The sequence below is a fragment of the Rhea pennata genome, chromosome 4 (assembly GCF_028389875.1).
Source record: "Rhea pennata isolate bPtePen1 chromosome 4, bPtePen1.pri, whole genome shotgun sequence".
Lineage (NCBI taxonomy): Eukaryota > Metazoa > Chordata > Aves > Rheiformes > Rheidae > Rhea > Rhea pennata.
The window spans coordinates 74,420,703-74,441,132 of NC_084666.1; the positions used below are offsets into that span (position 1 = coordinate 74,420,703).

The window sequence follows — 20,430 nt, forward strand, 5'->3', positions numbered from 1 at the left end:
CTGGGGGAAGGGAGGAAGGAGGAGGAGGGAGGGAAGAGCAATTAGATTCCCTGTTTGATTTGTTGCACCAAACCCTAGTGCCAGTACTGATGAGACAGCAAGAACAAATGACTGGGAGTGCAAAGTGGGTGAAACTGCTTCTTTTGGCAGTTGTGATAGCTTAAAGTGATCACAGAATTAAAGTGTTAATGTGATTCTGTGTTTAAGAAATGTGTTAATAACAAATACATTTGATTGGTAACACTTCATTGCTAACACTTGGTTTGTGGAAAATTAATGATTTACTTGTAGGTCTTCATTCTTCATAGTTTGATTTAACAAACGCTTGATTAATTTGCTATAGCGCTGGACAGGTCAAGAGATATTACCAAGACTTACAGCTATCTAGAACATGTCAAGCTGATGTGTCTGTCATGGTGTCTGTAATCTATATAAATGGAACTACTGGGCAAGGGGCAATCTTTTTTCTAAATTCCATATATATTGTTAGGACTTGTAATAACGTTAGCTTCAGACTCTCTTAAACATTTTGTTGCATTGATATGTACAGATGTGTCAGAGGCTCACAGAATATGGAGTTCATCTTCATCATGTGCTGCCTGAGAAGAAATCTCAAACTGGCATCCTCCTGGGAGTGTGTTCCAAAGGAGTTGTTGTTTTTGAAGTTCACAATGGGGTCCGCACACCTGTGCTACGCTTCCCATGGAGGGAGACGAAGAAAATATCTTTTAGTGTAAGTTGGTCTCTCTCTTTCCCTCTCTCTGTGTGTATGAGCCTATATCTATGTCCAGAGAGTTTCTTTGTGTTCATTATTTCTGCAATTTAAGACGGCATTTTCCAGCATAATCTGTGACTGTGTCTTGTGCAGCTGAGTTGTACTGTGTTATGGGAGCACACTGAAAATTTTGGTATTTTTGAGACTTTTTTTGTTAACATAGACTTTATGCTGCTGAGTTTTCAGTCTCAGAAAGGATTTTAGCACCTGCATATTGAAATGCAGTTTTTGACAAATCTGTCATGCTGTGAATCTGGCTTCCCTGACCCCTAAGGAAGGAGCTTCTACAAAGATAGGTCAGAGTCTACTCTGAGCATGAGGAGAAGTTCTGTCAATTTTCTGCGTTTCAGGGCACTATACCCCCACAGCGCATATGGGATGTGGATAGTGATGGAGAGGCAGAGGGAGTCCTGGCGTGTAGAGTCCTCTGGCAGATGCCAGTACTCTGTGTAACTAGGAGATGCACCTATGTTGCTTTTAACTTGTGATGCTTTCAAGAGTGGTTAAGCTAAATGATGTTGGATGACAGGGGCTGATTTGATCTGGACAATGCCAGCCAACTTAATGGGTACACCTGAAGCTGGTGGTCATGTGTCAGTATTTAACCAGAAATTCAAATGCTTGCCTTCATACAGGTATTGAAAATGATACTTTTCAGTCTGATAACTCACTAGAAAGCTAGAGCCTGCTTCATTTTTGCTTGGATTTTAGGAACTGTAATCATGGAATCATAGAATCAGTAAGGCTGGAAGGGACCTCTGGAGGTCATCAAGTCCATACCCCCTGCTCAAGTAGGGTCACCTAGAGCATGTTAGACAGGGTTGCATCCAGGCGGGCCTTGAAGATCTCCAGAGAAGGAGACTCCACAACCTCTCTGGGCAACCTGTGTCAGTGCTCTGTCACTCTCACAGGGAAGAAATTCCCCCTCACCTTCAGGCGGAATTTCCTGGGAAGCTTTAGAAATCTCCATCCTCCAAAATGCAGTAGGACTAGCTGTTGTTATTCAGCAGTATCTGTAACAGAGACTATTTAAACGATAATAATTAAATAGTACCATCTCAGCTAGCCCAGAAGTACTTTTAAAGTGGTACTTTATAAATCTCAAATTACTTTGAGCTGATATATTAAATAGAAATCCCTCTTGTTCATGCATTTTGGTTCAGGAAATTATGAATGCTGCAATCATAGTGCACAAGAAAATGCAAAATTCTTTGTAGGCTAAAAGAAATCGTTGTCTTTTTTTTTTTTTTTTGACGATCATGTAGAAGAAGAAAATTACTTTGCAGAACACGTCAGATGGTATCAAACATGCATTTCAGACTGACACTAGTAAGACTTGTCAATATCTTCTGCACCTCTGCTCTTCCCAGCATAAGTTCCAACTACAAATGAGAACCAGGCAGAGCAACCAAGACACTCAGGACATTGGTAAGAACTGTTATGCTTGGTTTTCAGTAGCAATCAGTATGTATTTTTATAAGGAGAAAAGTTGCACTGGAGCTTCAGGAATTTTTGTTTCTTTTTAAGAGTTCATTGATTATGTAGAGCTGGCACACAGAAGCTCTTAAAAAAAAAAAAAAAGCTAAAAATAAGTCATTAATATTACTTTCTTCATTTGATTATTTGTTTTTGTTTTTTTTTTTTTTCAGAAGAATCCTTGAAGATAATTCCCTAATTAGATTTTACTCATTTGATTAATGTGGAATGAATTAATTTGATAATTTGGAGTTACAGATAAAATGGCGCAATCAGGCTAGGGCAAATAGGCTGCATATCTAAGCTGTGGGTATAACTACCTTTATTCTACCTAAAATGTTTGATGGACCATGCTAACATAAACAGCATTGATGCGGGGCATTTTCCGTTGGATGGGAATTGCCGACTAATTTGTGTGTACGATGTAAAATATAATGGAGTTCTTTTAGATAGATAATACCTGAAGAGTGCAGTGATTGAAAAAAGCCTCTGCTGATTTCTTTCCCACTTGCCTGGCTGACCTTCAGTGCAGATCTGAAAGTGCTATTTCGGTCGGCCTGCTTGCTCATTCTTTCTTTGTTCCATATTTTTGCCTGCCTGCATTCCAGTTGCTGTTAATCCAAATTTCCACTAGTGCAGCTGGGATTAGAGTCTCACCCCATCACTGTGGAGCTTGTGATCTCTAATTTTATATTAAAAGAGGGAGAGGGAGAGGGAGCAGCAGCCTGTGACAACTATGCAGCCTTTCTATTCCGTCAGGCCCACCAAACTTAGCACGGAGGAATAGGACCAAGTAACTCAGGGTGCTCATACTGTATTCTAACATAGTGTCAGCTTGTCATGAAAAGCAAAGGAAAGCAGTGCACCTTTGCACCTTCTGTGCTTTCTTGTCCAGGCAAATTTGGTTGCTGTTACATGTGAAGTATGTGTTGTGTTGTGGAACTCTGGAAAGTAAGAGTTTGCTTCTGTACACTGCAATTTTCTTTGGATTCAGAGATCTCAGAGTTCAGCAGTAATCTGAAAGTGGAAGTAAATAACGTTATAGTTTGGGTAATTCTGTTATGTCTGATCACGAAAAGTAAAAACAATGCAAAGATTGTTTTTGTCATAATTTTATAAATTCAAATTGATGAGCCATACTTCTTTCTTGTGTGTAGGTAGTAATAGAGTCAAATCTTAAAACATTGAAATTATGCAACACAGATGGGACAAACAAATGATGAGGCAGATAATCAAAATAGTATGTTAATTACAATTACTGTTTCCTTTCTGTTACAGGAGTAAAATGCCAGGTAGTATTTGGGGAATGTTATTTTCAGCTTGTAGAAGCATTCAAATTTTATTTTTGTTGCAAAGCTCTTAAAATCTCAGTAGAAACTTGTGTTTGGGAGAACTCAACAAAACAGTAAAGAAGAAAGGGTCAGATAATATTATTAACTCGAGGCTAACTACTGACCACCACAGGAAGTGAACTTTTTGAAGGCTAATATAAGGATTGGGAATAGGGTTTGTTTGTTTATGTATTTATTGTAAGAGCATGGTGAATACAAGAGTGTGTATATAATGCATTCAGTGTCTGGAGTGGGGGAGATTAGCAGATCTTGGAAGATTCAAATGCCTATTTTTTAAAAAATATGGTACTTCAGGGTCTAACGCGCTTGCTTTCATTTCAAGCAATGACTGGTTAAAGCACTTTGAGAAAAGGGAGAAAGCATGGCGTGCATAACTACAGTGAATGAATATTTTTGTTTGTTAGGCTGAAACAAAAACAGAAGATGGGTACTTAAAGGAAAATACTTTTTAGGCCATGTGATGTGTTGTGGCATGTTTTTGACTTGCTGCAGTTTGATTCCAATGACCTAAGGAAAGCCATTTTAGTATATGTACAATCTAATAGAAAGCATTAGATTTAGAAAAATAAAAGGAAAATGCCTTTTAAATAACTTCTTTTTGCATGAATAGGAGATGAGACACCAAGAGAAAGCATTCAGGGGAAAAAAAGAAAAAGATATTAACAAAATTTTATGGTACCTAAAGCAGATAACCTATAACTTGAGAGATAATTATTTCTTTTATCAACTTCTATAGCAATATACTGAACAAAAATGACCATGAGTTTTAAGGTGAATGTTTGTATCCTTAAAGGGGCATATAGGAAAGTACAAAGATGAACTGAGAGTTAAATCAGTCTTAAGAGGGAAGACCTCCGAGCACATTAGAATTTTTAGTTAAGGAGTTGGACAAACATGAAGAAGACGTTGATGTGTCTTGTTTGTAGGGATGGGAAAGTATTCACCTGAAATCCATAGGAAAATCCTGTCTTGTGTTGACAGAGGGTGTGTAAGACATCAAGTGTGGAGTTCTTAAGATGTTTTAGCGAGGTACTCTTCCCTAAGATGGGAACACGACAAGAGCAAGCATCACTGTTAGCTTCAGCCAGAGTTGGTAAATTGAGTGTTGTGGATCTATGGTCTTATCTGGCATTACTATTCTTATGCAGCTTATCTAGTCTGTCCAGTGGTTATGGCTGCAGCAGATACTTTTTGGTATGTACAAGAAAATAGTTGTATACTAATTCATCTTAAAAAATATCAAAAATACCTTCCAAAACTGAGTCTTCTCTGCCTATAAGCTTAGCACAGAAGAAGAGTGAGTTAATACCTCCAAGATAGTGGAGGAAGCAGTGGCTTTTCAAATGACAGTGCCATAATTGCAGCTGCCAAACACAGTTTTTAATGGTGCATATTAATGTGTTTAGTAATGCTGAAGGAAAATGTTACTTTTCATTAGGCTTTATCCCTTTGAGTTGTAGGCAGGCTTTCCTAAAACAGCTTATTTGTCATCTATATGTAGAATGTAAAACAACACCAGTAAACCTTCAGTCAGAAATATATAGAAGGTTAAGGATTGCTTTTCCTCGGTCTTCCTTGTGAACTGACACCAAAACTTCAAAGTTTATGAAAGGTTTGGAAAGTCTGATTTCCTTTAAAGGCTCTAACCAGCAAAGAAGTTGCCACAGCTTATCAAGTTTCTGTGTGAGAGCCAAGCCACAGGAACTTAACTGCTAGCCTTAGGAGACAGTTAGGCTAATAGAAATGAGCACAGCTCAAATTGCTCTCAATAACAAGGGGTTGGGCTAAGTTTTATTATCTTGCATTTGCTTTCAGCTAAGAACATTCACCCAAACAGTTCCCACAACTCAGCTGACAGAGTAATTTAATTACAGTCCAAAACCTGTTTTTCTCTGGTACTTAAGTGTTGCTGGTTAGGGAGTCAAAAAGCCTGGCAGAACAGAGTCAGCACTTCCTGTTCAATTTGGTGCTAAAACATTTGGTTGTTTCTGGCAGAGGAAGTCCCCAAGTCCAACAAACCTGAGTATACAGATGCTCTTTTACCAGGTAGAGGTGCTGCTCAGCCCACAGGACTTTGCAGCTGCCTTGTAAGTGTCAGAGTCTCATGGAGAGAAAGCTAAGAAATGGTTGGATGGAAGTTTGGTAGGATCTGATAATGTAGAAGTGTGGGAGCCCTATTCGTTCAAGAAATTCTAGAGAACTGTAAGAGTAAGGAAGAATAGTCTTCCAGGTCTCTCCAGTTTGAGTGGAAACAGGGGTATGATTTGCTTTGCATATAAAGGTGATGTGTCTGTCTATAAAGCGTAGCAGTTTAACCAGGAGTAGGAATCTTTATACTCAGAATGGGATAAATGTTTTGCTGTTCTGCATTTATGCATTTAGGTATAGCATATTGTCTCGTTAGTGTACTGTCTTTAAACCTAGACTTTGCTGCACGACTGTATTGCTGCAAACTGTATTCTGATGATGGTACATACTGTTGACTTTTATGACTAAGGTAAAATATGCATTGTGTGAGCTGGTTATTTAAAGTGCATGCTTTATATAAGGATGTCACATTAACACTGCTGTATAACTTAAATCTGTTTGTTTTTTGTTTAAAAAAATTTCTGCAGAAAGAGCTTCATTTAGGAGTTTAAACCTTCATGCTGAGTCTGTCAAAGGTTTTAACATGGGACGAGCAATCAGCACAGGTAGCCTGGCCAGCAGTACTCTGAACCGACTCGCTGTCCGACCTCTGTCAGTCCAAGCAGAGATCCTGAAGAGGCTGTCCTGCTCTGAGCTTTCGCTCTTCCAACCGCTTCCTGGCTCTTCAAAGGAAAAGAAAGAAAAGAGCTCTTGGGAGGAAAGACCCAGGGTCATGAGCAAGTCATTTCATGACCTGAGTCAGAGCCACATCTCAGTTTACCCTCCAAGGAAAAACATCGCTGCTTTGGACTCCTCGTCCCCCAAAATAGAGAACATAATGGGAAGGGTCTTTCAGCAAATGCCAAAATTTGACAGTGGATCAGCAGCAGGAGCATTAAAACTGAACGAGTAAGAGTCTCTCTGACCACTCTGAAGTATCTTTGTGTACAGTTGATGTACATTTTGTATCAGTTTTTATTTGTAATTCATACCATTATTTTATTACATTGATCCTTCCATTCCCTCTCCCATTTTTTTCCCTCTGTCTGGCTTCCCTTCTGTCCTCCCCTTTAAGTTCAAAATTTCATGCAGGTTTAAGTAGAAGCCCTGAAGGAAGGAAAAATGAATCAGACTCATCATCTCTTGAAGACACCGGTCAAGCCTATGTTGTAGGTCAGCATGCAAAAAATACTGTGTTTACTAACTAACCTGAGAAACTGCTTCTGATAAAATGCTTTGATACAGTACCTAACTGATGGTAATATTTTGACTTAACAAAGCAAACAAAGTATCGCATGTTAAAGTAATCCAAGCAAATAGTTATAGTCACTGAAAAATTATTTCAATTAGTCAAAGAATCCTCCCCTACAGCAACAAAGCACAGATACCCAAAGTATCAGTACTTTACACAGTAAAAGCTACTCCAGAAAAATCTTCCATTTTGTCAGATAGAGGTGCCATTTTATTGTAAGAATTTTTTAATCGTTTGCCTATCTTCATGTTCCATTTGACATGAACTTGTTAATGTTCTTGTGGATGGTGTGGGGAGGGGGGGAGTTGATTTTTGGAAGTGGACTCAGTTTGGCACAAACTAGCTATTGTCTGTTTCCTCTGAGCATGACTGGCACAATTCTCTTTGGTTTGCTCTTACCTGGATGTAATAAATTATGTATGAGTTTTGCAGTGCTTTAGGTCTTTCACAAGAACACTTCTATAATACACTGAAACAGATCATACTTAGTTATCTCAGATAGCATGCAGATAGTCTTATTAGGCAGTAAGAATATAGTATTCCCCCCCCACACACACACCCTCATGTTAGTTTAAGTGTATTTAGTGTACAACACTAAATACACTTAACTAAATACACTTAAATACACTTAAACTAACATGTTGCATTATTGTACATTAATGTTTGTATGCCTTCATTCTCTGGTTATATAGCAGATTCCTTGTTCTAGTAATAGAATTTTTAGTTGACTGAAATATTTGGAACCTTTGTTTTGTGGATGTTTAAAATCATAATATTGGAATAATTATGGAACATCAGAAAAATTAAGTGCAAGAAGTTGGTTTAAAGGAGTTGCTACAAACAGTGACATACAAACACCTGCAGCAACTTCCCCCAGCCCCCACGACGTGTGAATCTGGGGCTGACTTGAGGCCCTGATTTTTCAGTAACAAGACCGTAAGCCACTGAAGAGTCAGATGAGGAATGCCTTTTCTGTAATGGCTGGTTGTAGCCATTTATCTTATGCTTTAAGGTTCACAGTTAGTGGTCTTACATGCTTACCCATAATCTCCTAGGCAGCAATTCTGATAAGAACCTTAACTATATGTTGGTCAGTCCTGCTGAATATCATTGACTGCACTGGAGTATACACGTTTCTTACCTGTTGAACCTTATCCGCTGAAGCTGTAGGGTTTATAGATATACATCAAGATTTGAGAAGTCTGTTACTGCTTTGCCAAGAATCCTGAAGTAATTTACCATTTATTTCCATAATTTATTACATTAATTATTTTATCTTCTTTAAAGTGCAGCCATAATTTCTTGGGATTGATCATTCTGAAGAAAATATGGTCCTTTATGCAAACCAGTTTGAATAGAGATACTTAATGCAAGTTTCTTGTTACTGTACAAACTTGCTTATCACTATGCAAAGTCTTACAATGATTCCTCTCTGTTGTCTTATTAAGTCAGACATATTCATCAAATTGTGTTAGTCCTCAATTTATGTGGTTTCTTAAAACTCCCTTAATTTTATCTGCAGTTAAGAGTGGTCATAAAAGCCAAACCTTTGCCCTTTCTTTAAATCTTTGCCTTTTACATGAGCTAGCATCCATCTAAACTTGGAACTCTGACCAAAGTCCACAAATAATTAGGATTTGCTAAAGCAAACTTACTTTGATATTTACTTATTTTAAATAAATAACATAGTGTTAAGAATTAGCTAATGCATATTCTGTGTAAAGCCTGAAATACTTCTTGATACCTTTCAATTTGAATAGAAGCAAATCAGAAATATTGCTAACAATATCTAATATTTGCATTCACATTCCAGGCGTTAGCATGAATAGTTCTGGAAATACTCCGTCATCAACACCATTGAAAGACAGTGGTAAGTTGATAAATAACCTAGGTAATTCAGTCAGTTACTTTTAATTTTTACTTAAAACAGTGCTTTTGGGGGGAGATTTTTACATCTGTGTGTAACCATTTTTGACTATGAGAACAATCTATTTACTTTGACCCCTCAAAGATGCTGTCATCTAAAATTCTGCACTCTTCAAAGTTCTTTTCCCTTACTTGTGTGACTAATGATTCTGTAGAGCCCCAGATAATCACTTTTTTAAATGAGTTCTGTTACTCTTTAGCTTTTTGTTGTTGTTGTTACTGTTTTGAGAATAAAAATCTCTTTTCCAGATGAGGCAGTCTGTGGTCATATTTTCTTGCCCCAGTATTATCTGTTTGTGCAAGCGTGGAAAGCTCAATAGGTTTCTGCTGTTCTGGAAGTGGAGGTGCCTGTTCCACTTAAGACAAATGTCTGTTCCTGCATTCCAGAGTTGGCAAATGGCGCTGCTGCCAGTGGTTTGTCTCTGGCTCCCCAGCCACGTGTTTGGGAACGTTGCTGAGTGCTCATACAGTCAACTCAGTGCACAGATCTGAAGGAAAGCCATCCTCTAAGAAGGATACTTAGACAACCAGACAGTAATCTGTGAGCGATAAAGCTCCTGAGCACAGCAGTTACTATAATAAAAGTACAGCTGGAATAGGAGGTGTGTTTGAAACTCCAGCCTCTTGCAATACAATAGATAGCAGTTAAGCATGTTAATCGTATGAATGAAGTTGGCTTTTTTTTTTAATCTCTGTCCGTGGTCTCTGGCTGAGTAAGCAAGTGATACCTCTGCTAGGTAATGAATTCATGAGTTCAGATTTGGAAAGAATTTGGGGATTTTTTGAAGTGCTGGGGATGGGGGATTTTTTTTCTGAATTGGTTTACATCTGTCTCTAAAGTACCTGGGTGTACTTCAGCCTGTTGGGAACTTAGTTCTATTTGGAGGATACTCACATTTTGGAAGGAGCAGAAACAGGAGCTTTCAGAGTGGCAGATGAGGAAATAAATTAAAGCAAGATACATTTTCACAGATGTTTCTAAAATTGGTTATCCTTTAAAGGAAGGATCATCAAGAGAATTCATTGAGTAACCTTTCAGTAACTTCATATAATCTTTTCTATTGTCAGTTTAAAAATATATCTGTATCTAGCAACCACTGTGTTGGAAATGCATGGTTTTGTGATGCATGCTTTTGCACTCAAAAGCTGGCACCACAGAGCCCCTTGTTTGTGGCCAATGCTACTAGTAGTAGATCGCGTTCAAGCCTGGTGTATTCGATGCATTGTCACTGATGCAACTGTTAATATATTTGCCAAGCAGAGAATTGTTTGTGTAAGCATTCTTGGTTGCTTAGATAAGGCCTTTGGTGTTCTTTAACAACGCGTTACTAGTGCATGTTTTGGAACAAACTGGCATGACTTATGAGTGCAGAAAATGACTGTGTGGAGTGGGCGGAACTGATTGATCTTAGTAGCTCTGATCTGAGAGAGCTCTGTAAGCCTCAGTATCCCTTTTAATAATGTGCTTAAGTCCTTCCTCACTGAGCAAAGCACATTAGCATAGGTCTAAATACTTGCCTGAAGAGATCCCGTTAACTTGGAAAACTGTAGGGCTTACTCTTGTATAGACTCCAAGAGACCATGCTCAGTAAGATCTTTTCTTGGGAGGAATACAAGATTTTAATTGCTGAGAATGGAGTGAGTTACAAGGATTTAAAAATTTGGATATGACTCGGGAAGATTAAACTTAGACCCAGTTCTCAGAGGAGTAGTCTTATTTACGGAATAGAACTTAAGGGCAAACCTAGAATGCCATGACTGCATTCGGTTAATGTCTGATCATGAAATGTTGACTTTTCAGTTGGTACTCTACAAACTGTGCAGAGCAGAGTTTCCTCACCAGAAAGAGAGGTCACTTTGGTGAATTTGAAAAAGGATGAAAAATTGGGTTTAGGTAAGTTGCCTTATAATTATTATTATATCTTGTTTGTTCATAGAAGCCAAAAGTAAAATGTCCTGTTATTTTAAGTATTTATTAGAGAACTGAAGAAAGCAGTACAGATAGCAGCTGGATTTCTGAGATGTTGACTTAGGGTGTTGAAACCCAGGTTTTATTGCTAGCATCTGCTGCTGACTTGCTGAGGGATGTTAAACCAGACTGTCTCTTAGTTCTTCCATATATAAATTAAAGAATAATATTTACAGTGTGAAATGATTATCCTAAAGTTGGATCCTTTAAAATTTTTCTCTGTGTTCAGATACAAGGTTTATATCTGTGGACACTCTACATAGGTGCAACTGCTTTGAGGTTTAAAGACAAAAAAAACATTCTGAAGCCAATATGCACTTAAGCACATTTTTGTTCTTATTCTCAAAATACTACTGTGTGGACCATTAATCTGAGGTTAAAAAGAACCTGGAAGGCAAGATATTTGGATTCTATTCCTTTTTTTCTACCACTAACTTTTTTTCATAAACCCACACAATTTTTCCCTGTATGAGTAATGAATAATTTGATCTCAGTCCCAATGTAGGGAGGTTCTTTGAAATCTCTTTTAGAAAATTGTTCTGTCACTCAAAGTAGGACTATTGTGTAAATTTAAATAGGGGGAAATTTAAATAGATCAAAATATTTGTCATTGACTCTACACAGTATCTTAGATTTAACCAAAGATTAAAGAAATTCGTACGCACCCTTTCTTTCTTCAAAACACAATCTGTGTTACTTTGCTGCTTCAACTTGAGTAGAGAAGTACTGACTTGTTCAATTTTTATTATTATTATTGTTATTAATCATGATCAGCTTTCCCAGGGTTACTTGGTAGAATATGCAGAAATTGAATGGAAGTCTCTGATGCAAAGACAAGTGTTTTACATTTTTAATGCAGAAAATACAATAAAGCTTTATCAAAATAAACCCTTCAAATCACTTCTATGTCTTAATTCTTTGTTTACTATTTACTTTCAGGTGTATTTCTTGAAGATGTTTGGTTTTCTTTCACTTCACATTTATTAAAACAACTAAATTTTCGTCTGATTTGAAATACAGTCTTGTACTGAATTAAGTTAAAGACTGATAACTGACATATTCGCATGCTTTGGTTCTCTTTTTAACAGGCTTTCAAATAATAGGTGGAGAGAAGACAGGGAAACTTGATCTGGGAATTTTTATTCATTCAGTTATTCCTGGAGGGCCAGCTGATTTGGAAGGATCTCTAAAACCAGGTGAATGGTGTAAATAAGAGGTGTACACATGAAAGGAAAGAATGAACATTTTCATAGTGCTATTTTCCTCTGTGGCTGTGGTGTCACTTACAAAGTACACTTACAAATAACAACATTTAGTTACCTCCTTGATAACTTTTGAAAACCAGAGATACTTCTTTGTTAAACCCTATGAAAATAAAAGTTTTTGTTGAATTGAAGTAAAAAATCCCAAAGTTTGAAGGAAGAGAAGATTAAAATTACCTATAAAGAAAAGGTATTATTTGCTATTATCTCTTGATAGATGCTTTGAAATTTCAATTTTTAAACCTCTGTACCTGTACTTTGTTTTTTTTTTTTTAAAGTGAACCTAGGCACAGGTAATGCCTAAGATTGTTATAACAAAGAAAGGATTTTCATTTGGTTTAGTATGTGTGTTTGTTTTAGTCTATGCCTTAGACCGAACTTCATTTCAATTCTTGATTTTTTTTTTTTTTTTCCTTTTGGATTTCTTTTTCATAACTCAGAAGAGAAGGTAGAAATGGGTGACAAAATCAGGAAAAATACAAAAATATTTGTATATGTAATAATTGTTGGTTTCTGAACAAATGTTTTTGTGCAGGACACCGACTGATATCTGTGAATAGCATGAGTTTAGAGGGTGTCAGCCACCATGCAGCATTAGAAATTATAGAGAATGCACCTGAAGATGTGACACTTGTTATCTCTCAGCCCAAGGACAGGCTATCCAAAGGTATGGAGAGAAATATTCCCTACATTACTGTTAAAGATTTGTTCTTTGAATTTGAGTGCTCTACCTTTTCTAACGCCTTTTGTAAAGCACTTTCTTTGTTTCCTGTGAAGCACTTATATAGGCAACTGGGTTAAGCTTAAAACATCACACTTAACACTAGTCATTTCAGTAAGCAATCCCAGCTAATATCTGCTTGAAACTGTGTTCTGAGAATGAACTAAGTGTGTTACAGTAAACTTTAGTAAGGACATTCTGGTTGCACCTTATCTGAAAAGTGTTCTGCATGATATGAACTGATAATCCTTATGTGGTTGTTTAAAGAGCTGAGGAATTTGTCCTGCAGCAGATAAGATGTTAGCATTTACTGTTGACTGTCTTGTCTCCTTGTTTTCAGCATCATCCAACCCTGCGCACCTCGCTAATGGAACAAGAGGTTATTTAAGGAGGCCATCATCAGTGCAGGACAATGAGGCAGAGTCTTCTTCAGAAGAGCACAATCAGTCGCGAGGTCACCAGAGGCCTATCTCAGGGAGTTTGTGTGGCTTGTCGGGAGGCAAGCGGGACGGAAGCATGAGCTCCCAGGACTCCAGGACTGAGAGTGCCAGCTTGTCTCAGAGCCAGACAGCTGGCTTCTTTGGCAAACACACAAGTGGTAGAGCCCAGCAGGATCCTCAGCATTATAGTGATTCCCTGTCTGGGCTTTCTAAAGCCAATGAGAAGAGAAGATCCTCGTCTGACAGTACCCGAGCAAAAACTAAAAGGCCTGGGGCAATGGAGTCTGTGGAATATTCTGACCGAGGGGATTCTGACATGGATGAAGCAACATATTCCAGCAGTCAGGAGCAACAGGCAGCTAAAAAGGCATAGTGTATTTCATACGAACATTTCCCATCGGTATTATAGAGATAGTAAAATAGCTGGCTGTTGGTGTGAATAAGGTGAAGGGAGTGGGAGGGAGGGAGGGGAGAGAAGGTCATCCTAGCTGGCAGCTTATCCCTTGAACTGCAAATGCTCAGTACTCTTTAGTACATATTTTCAAAAGCTAGTACTCCTGGTCCTTGAAATGAGGAAAAGATACAGCTTTGAACTACAAAAGAATTGAAATCGCAATAATCTGCTCAGAAGAATCAAGTCATGCTCTATTTTTTTTCTCATAAAGTCTCCATTTTTTGTCCAAAAGTAAATGGAGAAAAATCATGCCTGTAGTTTCAAAGAACTTAAAAGGTCTGCCTGAGAAGAGTCCTGAATGAGATGCTTCCAGCTTAACAACCTCATGACATGGACATGTCTACTAGAGGCAGGTTCTGCCCTGGGATGCATGTGTAGCGCTTACGCAGGTTCTGTAGAAAATCTGTGTTCAAGTTTGTATGTTTTTCCAATGTGGTCATAGTCTAATGACCATCTCTACAGATATGTTTCTTTACCTTCTCATGTCTTAGAGGATTAATTTAATACCTGTAAAACTACATCTGTCAGGTGAATTTCTGCAGATAGTCTCCAAGCAGAGACGACTTGCTGCTTCACCTTTCCAAAAGTACACGATGCAAAGTACTACAAATTCGTTCCTGCCTAGTAATGATCCCACCTTTCAGCTAATGGAGATCATTCGGTGAAATTCTTGCAGCTCCAGCAAATTAATCCAACAGACTGAATTTTTAGTATTATGGGTTCTTTGTTCCATGACCAGGCACACTGGAAACACTTGGTCACTGAAGGCCAAGCATATTCCTGGGCCAAACCTGCTCAGTTGCTGCAGTGGAAGGGTTAAAGCAGTGAGCCTTATGAATCTCACTGGTTAGTACTGTCCCATATGGACTCCTTTCGGTTGCATCTGACTCAAACACACCCTTTGAGATCTTAACTATAAACTTGTAACATAAAATCCTTTCCTTTTTTTCTTTTTTGTTGCTTTTTCTTTTTTATAAAGGAATCTTCAGAGAATGCAGCAAACAAAATGAATTCTAAGAAGATTACTGCAACACTTAAACCTGGAGATATCTTTGAGGTTGAACTAGCCAAAAAAGATAACGGCTTGGGAATAAGTGTCACGGTACTGTTTGACAAGGTTTTTAGATGTTTTCTCTTTTTCTCTAATCCCAGCAACCTGTTAAATTGCTAAACTACAAGGAAGCAAAGTATTTTTTTAGAGTTGCTGCTCAGTGTGTAGTTTTACTATTGTATGATCAATCTTACAAAAGCTGAAAATATTAATAGAAATCCCTTTTCTTGTCCTCTTCCCTCCAAGTAACCCTTTTTGTTTGTTTACTTACCGTGGAGCCCCGCAGAAGCTACTTTGTGAGTGTAAATAGAAAGATGGTCTTTGTCCCTTGCCAGCTAATAAGAAGAGGTGACAAATTTACAAGGGAGTAGCACAAAGAAATAAGACCTTTGCTGATTGGCATCATAGGCAGCGGTGTGGGAAGCATTACCGAAGCGTATCTGTGCAGTTCCACAAATGTCTTGTTCTCTGTTCTCCCTCTGCTGGTTAAAAAGCAGAAAACAAATAACTACTTTTATCCAAATGAGACCTGATTGACACTGCCTTCTTTGAGGCTATTGTCATAGGACAAAAATGTATTTTTAATGGACTAGTTTCTCACCAGGTTATAAGTTTTTGAATGTAGTTTACATGGCTTACCCTACTGCAAAGCAGCACTCTGTGGGCAGAGTGAATGCTTTCTATCTGAGATGCACAGGTTTTTCATTGCTCCTGTTTTTATTTTACATTCAAAATTAGATCTGGGTATTTTAATACTTGAAGTTTGTCTCTAGTTGGTTGATCATCAACCTACACAATAACTTGGAAAAATAATATAAATTATGACAACAATGAACAGTCATTAACTGTAGTTCAGAGCTGGTGGGTTTCACTGCTTACACCTAAAACCAAGTCAACCTTTTCCCAAGTGTGCCATGCGGATAGGAGCATGGGTGGCATGTAACTTCTCCAGTCTAAGAGGAACAAAGTGAAACTATGTTCTTTTAGCATCCCAGTCTATCCGAAGTCATATTGCCTTGTCCCATCAGACAAAATGTTTTCTGTATGGTAGAGGAAGTAGGCAAAGCATTTGCAATGTTTGATGAGAAGTAAATTTGGGCTACAGAAATCTTGATTCTATAGAATGAGTCATTGCCCTGCTATATACTGTAAATAATACATTGGCAATAAGAAAAGTTTGCTTAGAAGAATTTTTTAAATGTATTGCTAATATTTTGGAGCAGCACTCACAGAATTGTTGTATCACAGAATCAGTAAGGTTGGAAGGGACCTCTGGAGCTCATCTAGTTCAACCTCCCAAAGATTTTCTGGTGCTGGTTCCACTGGGGCTTGAACCCAGGATCTTCAGCATGTAAAGCAGATGTGATAACATATCTCAGATGACTGGGCATAATGATGCAGGAGCAGTTAGCTGTGGAATAGCAGCAAGCCTGCCGCATGCATGCATTGGCTTTACAGAAAATGTTAGAAAATGCCAACCCTTGCAAAGACTTCCCCTGAAGGATGACCGAGTGTTTTCATTGTGCTTTCCTTTTTCAGCCTCCACTCTGACCCTTGCATTGCCATCCTGTAGAGCAATGGAAAGAAGAGGTGTACAATTAGCTCTGTGTTTTAAGTTTTTCCACATAATACAGTGCGCTTTGGAAGTGCACATTAACATGTTGCTGGGCTCCCTCTTCCCCTCAAGCTTATGGAGAAGCACCAGCAGTGCAGTGGTAGCAGTCTGTGAGACAGAAAGGCTAAGTTCCTTCAAAAGCCGTGCCATTTGAGCTTGGGCAGTTTTTTTCATCTCAGACCTTCAAACTTCTATGATCTGAGAGAAAACAGCACTCCTTAGTTTCATGTTACATCAGAGAGGGTGAATTGGAGTAGGACACTGCGTGGGTATGCACCTGCTGTGGCTCTTGATGCATGCTGTGTTCACACAAATCTTCTCACTTACATACTTTGATCTGCATGCAAGCATGTAAATTCCAGTATGGTGTAAACATGTTTCTGTCCAAAGGAACTGGTGTATTTTGGGGGCAGTTGCATTGTGATGTATTGTATTTTTACAGCCTTCTCCCCCCAGCTTTGTTAGTAATAAATCCCATGAATGTGAAAACATGCCTTGTATAACATTTTGTTTTGGACAGTTTGGCTGTTGCTTTTCAATGCCAGTAACCAGAGTGCTTCCTGAGTATAGCTTTCCTTGTGTGTCACTGTGTTTAAGTGCTAAGCATTCTAGCTACAAAAAGGCTGACAAATCATATTTCTGCTCTCCATTTAGGGTGGTGTAAATACTAGCATAAGGCACGGTGGTATTTATGTGAAAGCAATTATTCCTAAGGGAGCAGCTGAAGCGGATGGCAGAATAGAAAAAGGTATTATTTTAGTTCTTTTGGAGATTCTTAATGTGAAAAACAGATAAGTGAATTTAGATAACTGTCTGTGGTGAACTAGAGGGATACACTGTGGCCTGAAAGCTAGAAACTCTGTTTGCCCCCTTTAACTTATTCATGTGTCACTTTAAATATTGTCTCACTTAAGTGGAGTGAAACAATAATGAGCGGTTCAAAGGGCCATGGAGCATATTAATGGCCAATAAATGCTAAGTGCTAGAGACTTGATAGCTAATTCTGCAGCTGAAGAAGAAAAAACGTTAGAATAAAATTAAAACAAAACCAAAATAACTGCAGAACCAAAAGAAAACTGCTGAGATCTTGGAGGAAAAAAGACTAAATATGTTGCAGGATTTTTTTTTCTAGTGCAGTCTGTGTTAATGGGAAACACTTCTCAGTGCCAGCTGTGAAGAGAGAAGGGCTTTGTATTATTTGTGACCTTCTTGCTTGGCATGCTGGATAACTTGATACAGAAAATGGATGCAAATGCTGTGGCTTTTGTTTGTAAGGCAGCCTTCATTCCTTAGTGAAGTAGGAATTCCCTGTATAGGCTAAGATTTATTTTTAGTAAAAATTCTGTGTTGGTTACTAGATCATTGGTGTGATAGGGATCACCAGCTTTGACATGGAGTTGTCTCAAAACAGTTTAGTTGTAAAATTCTGTTCTTTCCTCAGAGTATGGAATGGTGGGAGAATTTCCATCAGTAACTGAGAGTGTCTGTGTACCATATATGTTTTTTATAAGATGTTCTCAGTTAGTCACCATCTATTTCTAGGTGACCGTGTGCTCTCAGTCAATGGGATTAGTTTGGAAGGTGCTACCCATAAGCAAGCTGTGGAAACGCTGAGGAACACTGGGCAGGTAAGCAGTTGTCCTTTCTCCTCCTGTGTGTAGTAAAACAACTATTCATGAGTGAATTGAGGTACAGGAAACTGAAGACTGGAATTGCCTGCAGTATCCTGGTTGTTTTAGATGTGCTTTCTCAGACTCTTTGGCTTCTTGGTATTGGGTCTTGTTGCCCATCCTAGCCAAATTCTGGCTCTGTGTGGAGCAAGAGGACTACATGCCATGCATTATTACTTGACCCTGAGATTCATGGGAGGGAAGCCTAGACAAATGGGTTGGAAAGCAGCTGTAGCATGCTCCAGAAGGGCCTGAATCTGAACCACCGGAGGGACAAGGCCTTCTATATGCATAGCTGTGTTCACCTGCTGTGAGGTTGGCTTTGCTTGAGGCTTGGCCCTTTTGGGTGGCACTTGACTCTGCCAGTGGAATCTTTCCATTTGGTAACGCTGTTCATGACTGCTATTTTGTATACGGAGATGCATATACACCTGAAAATAGCCAGTAAATGCACGTATCCAGAGCTGCTAAGAACTAACGTCGGTGCATGCTTTGTAAAATACTTTAAAATCTATTCCCTGTACCCATGCGAGAACATCAATGTCTCTGACACTTCTAAACCCCTCACAGCCTTATTTGAAGAAAACTCTTTCTGAACTCTGTGTTGGCAAACGTCTCGCAAATTGGTTAGTGTATATGGAACTTGTCACTCACAGCCCTTAAAGTAATGAAAAAAATAAGGATGTTTGAGGGAGGGATGTATCCATAAAGTTAGTTACTCTAGAATTTAAGAACCTGACAGGTTAGAAAGAAGTGTGTACTCTAGACTATACCATCTTCATAACCAGTGCCAGTTTACTGGAGAATGTTTCATTTCTTTAGGTGGTGCATCTACTCTTGGAAAAAGGGCAGCTTTCAGTAGCCAAAGTTCATGCTCCAGTAACACCACAGTGCACACCTCCAAATCAGGTGGGGCATTGCGAGCCTCAGGAGAAACCAGCAACAAAATCTACAAATGCCAAAGACTACAGCTTTGTCACTGCAGGTCAGATCATTTAGGAAAAGTGTCTGATCCTTGAAAGCATCTACTAGACTTTGTGCTTCTTCTCTTAAATATCTTCCATAGAGTAGAAAAAAACAACAGGAGACAGAGCTGGTAGAAATTTGTACCAAACTCCTGCACATAATGCAGTCTCCTTGTGCTGTTGCATTGGTTTTGAAGGTTTCCTTTGATATTTCAGTAACTCAGTTTAATGACTGTTAACTGTTTCCTCTTTCACTCTTCTGTGATACTTCCCAAATTCTCCAGCCTTGCAGATCAGGGCAGTAGCAAGGCTGCAGTAAGAGGTGCCACTAGCTCTGGTACTATTAAGGAAAGGTGCCAAATGGAGGTTGGAGTATTCATATATAGATGAGAGCTCTTCTAGCTCCCACTGTTCCTGTCTAGCTGAGAGCAAATTAAAAGACCTGGATGAAAGGAGGAGGGGGAACTATGGGTGGAGGTGACTGGAGTAGGAGGAAGTGTCTAGCTGGCTGGAAGTTGGCATCCTTTAGCTCCTCCTGTTGGAGACCAATGAAAGCAGAGGGAAGCCTACCCAGACAGGGAAGCACTGCAGAAACCTTTTGGTGTTTCTGAACTTGCTAAGGTGGCCAAAACAACAGGTGAACCGCAGCGGCAGCAGGGTACTGCCCTCCCTGTGGCTGGTAACACCTCTTTTGCTTTCCCTCTGAATGTACGGCATTTGCTTTTCAGAGGGTCCACACTAACTTACTGCCACCAGAGACAAGGAGTGCCTTGCAAGGACAGTACCTACCTATGAGATTTATGCTGTCTGCCAGATCCCTAAGTTCAGTTGCTGCTATCACAAATGTATGATCAGTCCTTCCACTCTCTGCTGTAACAGGCTTCTTACAGACTTCCCAGAGAATAGTATTTTGGAGATACCCTGGCTTTCTGTGTAGTGCGGGTGTTGTCAGGGGCAAGCCAGCACAGTGTGATGCCACAATCAGCTTTTTGGCTAAGCCTGTTTAACTTGCATGGATCTTTTTGAAAATGTCCATATTCAGCAAATTGAAAGTAAAGGAAAATTTTGTAAGGGAGAGAGTGTGCACTTTGTCCAAGCTGCTTTTTTACAGACAACGTGCTGTAGGAAGTCATCTGTTACTGTTTCTTTTGCAGAGAACACATTTGAGGTAAAGTTGCTGAAGAACAGCTCAGGCCTCGGGTTCAGTTTCTGCCGTGAAGATAACCTTACTCCAGAGCAATTGGGCTCAACTATTGTGAGAGTGAAAAAGCTCTTCCCTGGGCAGCCCGCTGCAGAAAGTGGGCAAATAGAAATTGGGGATGTCATTCTGCAAGTGAACGGGGCATCACTGAAGGGTTTATCTCAGCAGGTTTGT

General features: G+C 39.0%; 1 protein-coding gene across 5 annotated transcripts in view; it reads left to right on the forward strand.

Annotated features, from left to right (window-relative positions):
- The window catches only part of PTPN13 (protein tyrosine phosphatase non-receptor type 13), a 111,109-nt gene that overhangs the window by 72,292 nt on the left and 18,387 nt on the right, over positions 1 to 20,430 (forward strand). For 4 of the 5 annotated variants that reach the window (XM_062574320.1, XM_062574322.1, XM_062574324.1 and 1 more), the window contains 14 exons: positions 551 to 733; positions 2,041 to 2,203; positions 6,219 to 6,639; positions 6,806 to 6,903; positions 8,796 to 8,852; positions 10,710 to 10,802; positions 11,966 to 12,073; positions 12,675 to 12,806; positions 13,201 to 13,667; positions 14,734 to 14,871; positions 17,075 to 17,168; positions 17,963 to 18,048; positions 18,913 to 19,075; positions 20,210 to 20,424. In XM_062574320.1, the coding sequence (XP_062430304.1) occupies positions 551 to 733; positions 2,041 to 2,203; positions 6,219 to 6,639; positions 6,806 to 6,903; positions 8,796 to 8,852; positions 10,710 to 10,802; positions 11,966 to 12,073; positions 12,675 to 12,806; positions 13,201 to 13,667; positions 14,734 to 14,871; positions 17,075 to 17,168; positions 17,963 to 18,048; positions 18,913 to 19,075; positions 20,210 to 20,424 (2,418 nt within the window). The remainder of the gene's footprint in view (positions 1 to 550; positions 734 to 2,040; positions 2,204 to 6,218; positions 6,640 to 6,805; positions 6,904 to 8,795; positions 8,853 to 10,709; positions 10,803 to 11,965; positions 12,074 to 12,674; positions 12,807 to 13,200; positions 13,668 to 14,733; positions 14,872 to 17,074; positions 17,169 to 17,962; positions 18,049 to 18,912; positions 19,076 to 20,209; positions 20,425 to 20,430) is intronic. The other variant, XM_062574321.1, reaches the window with a different exon arrangement.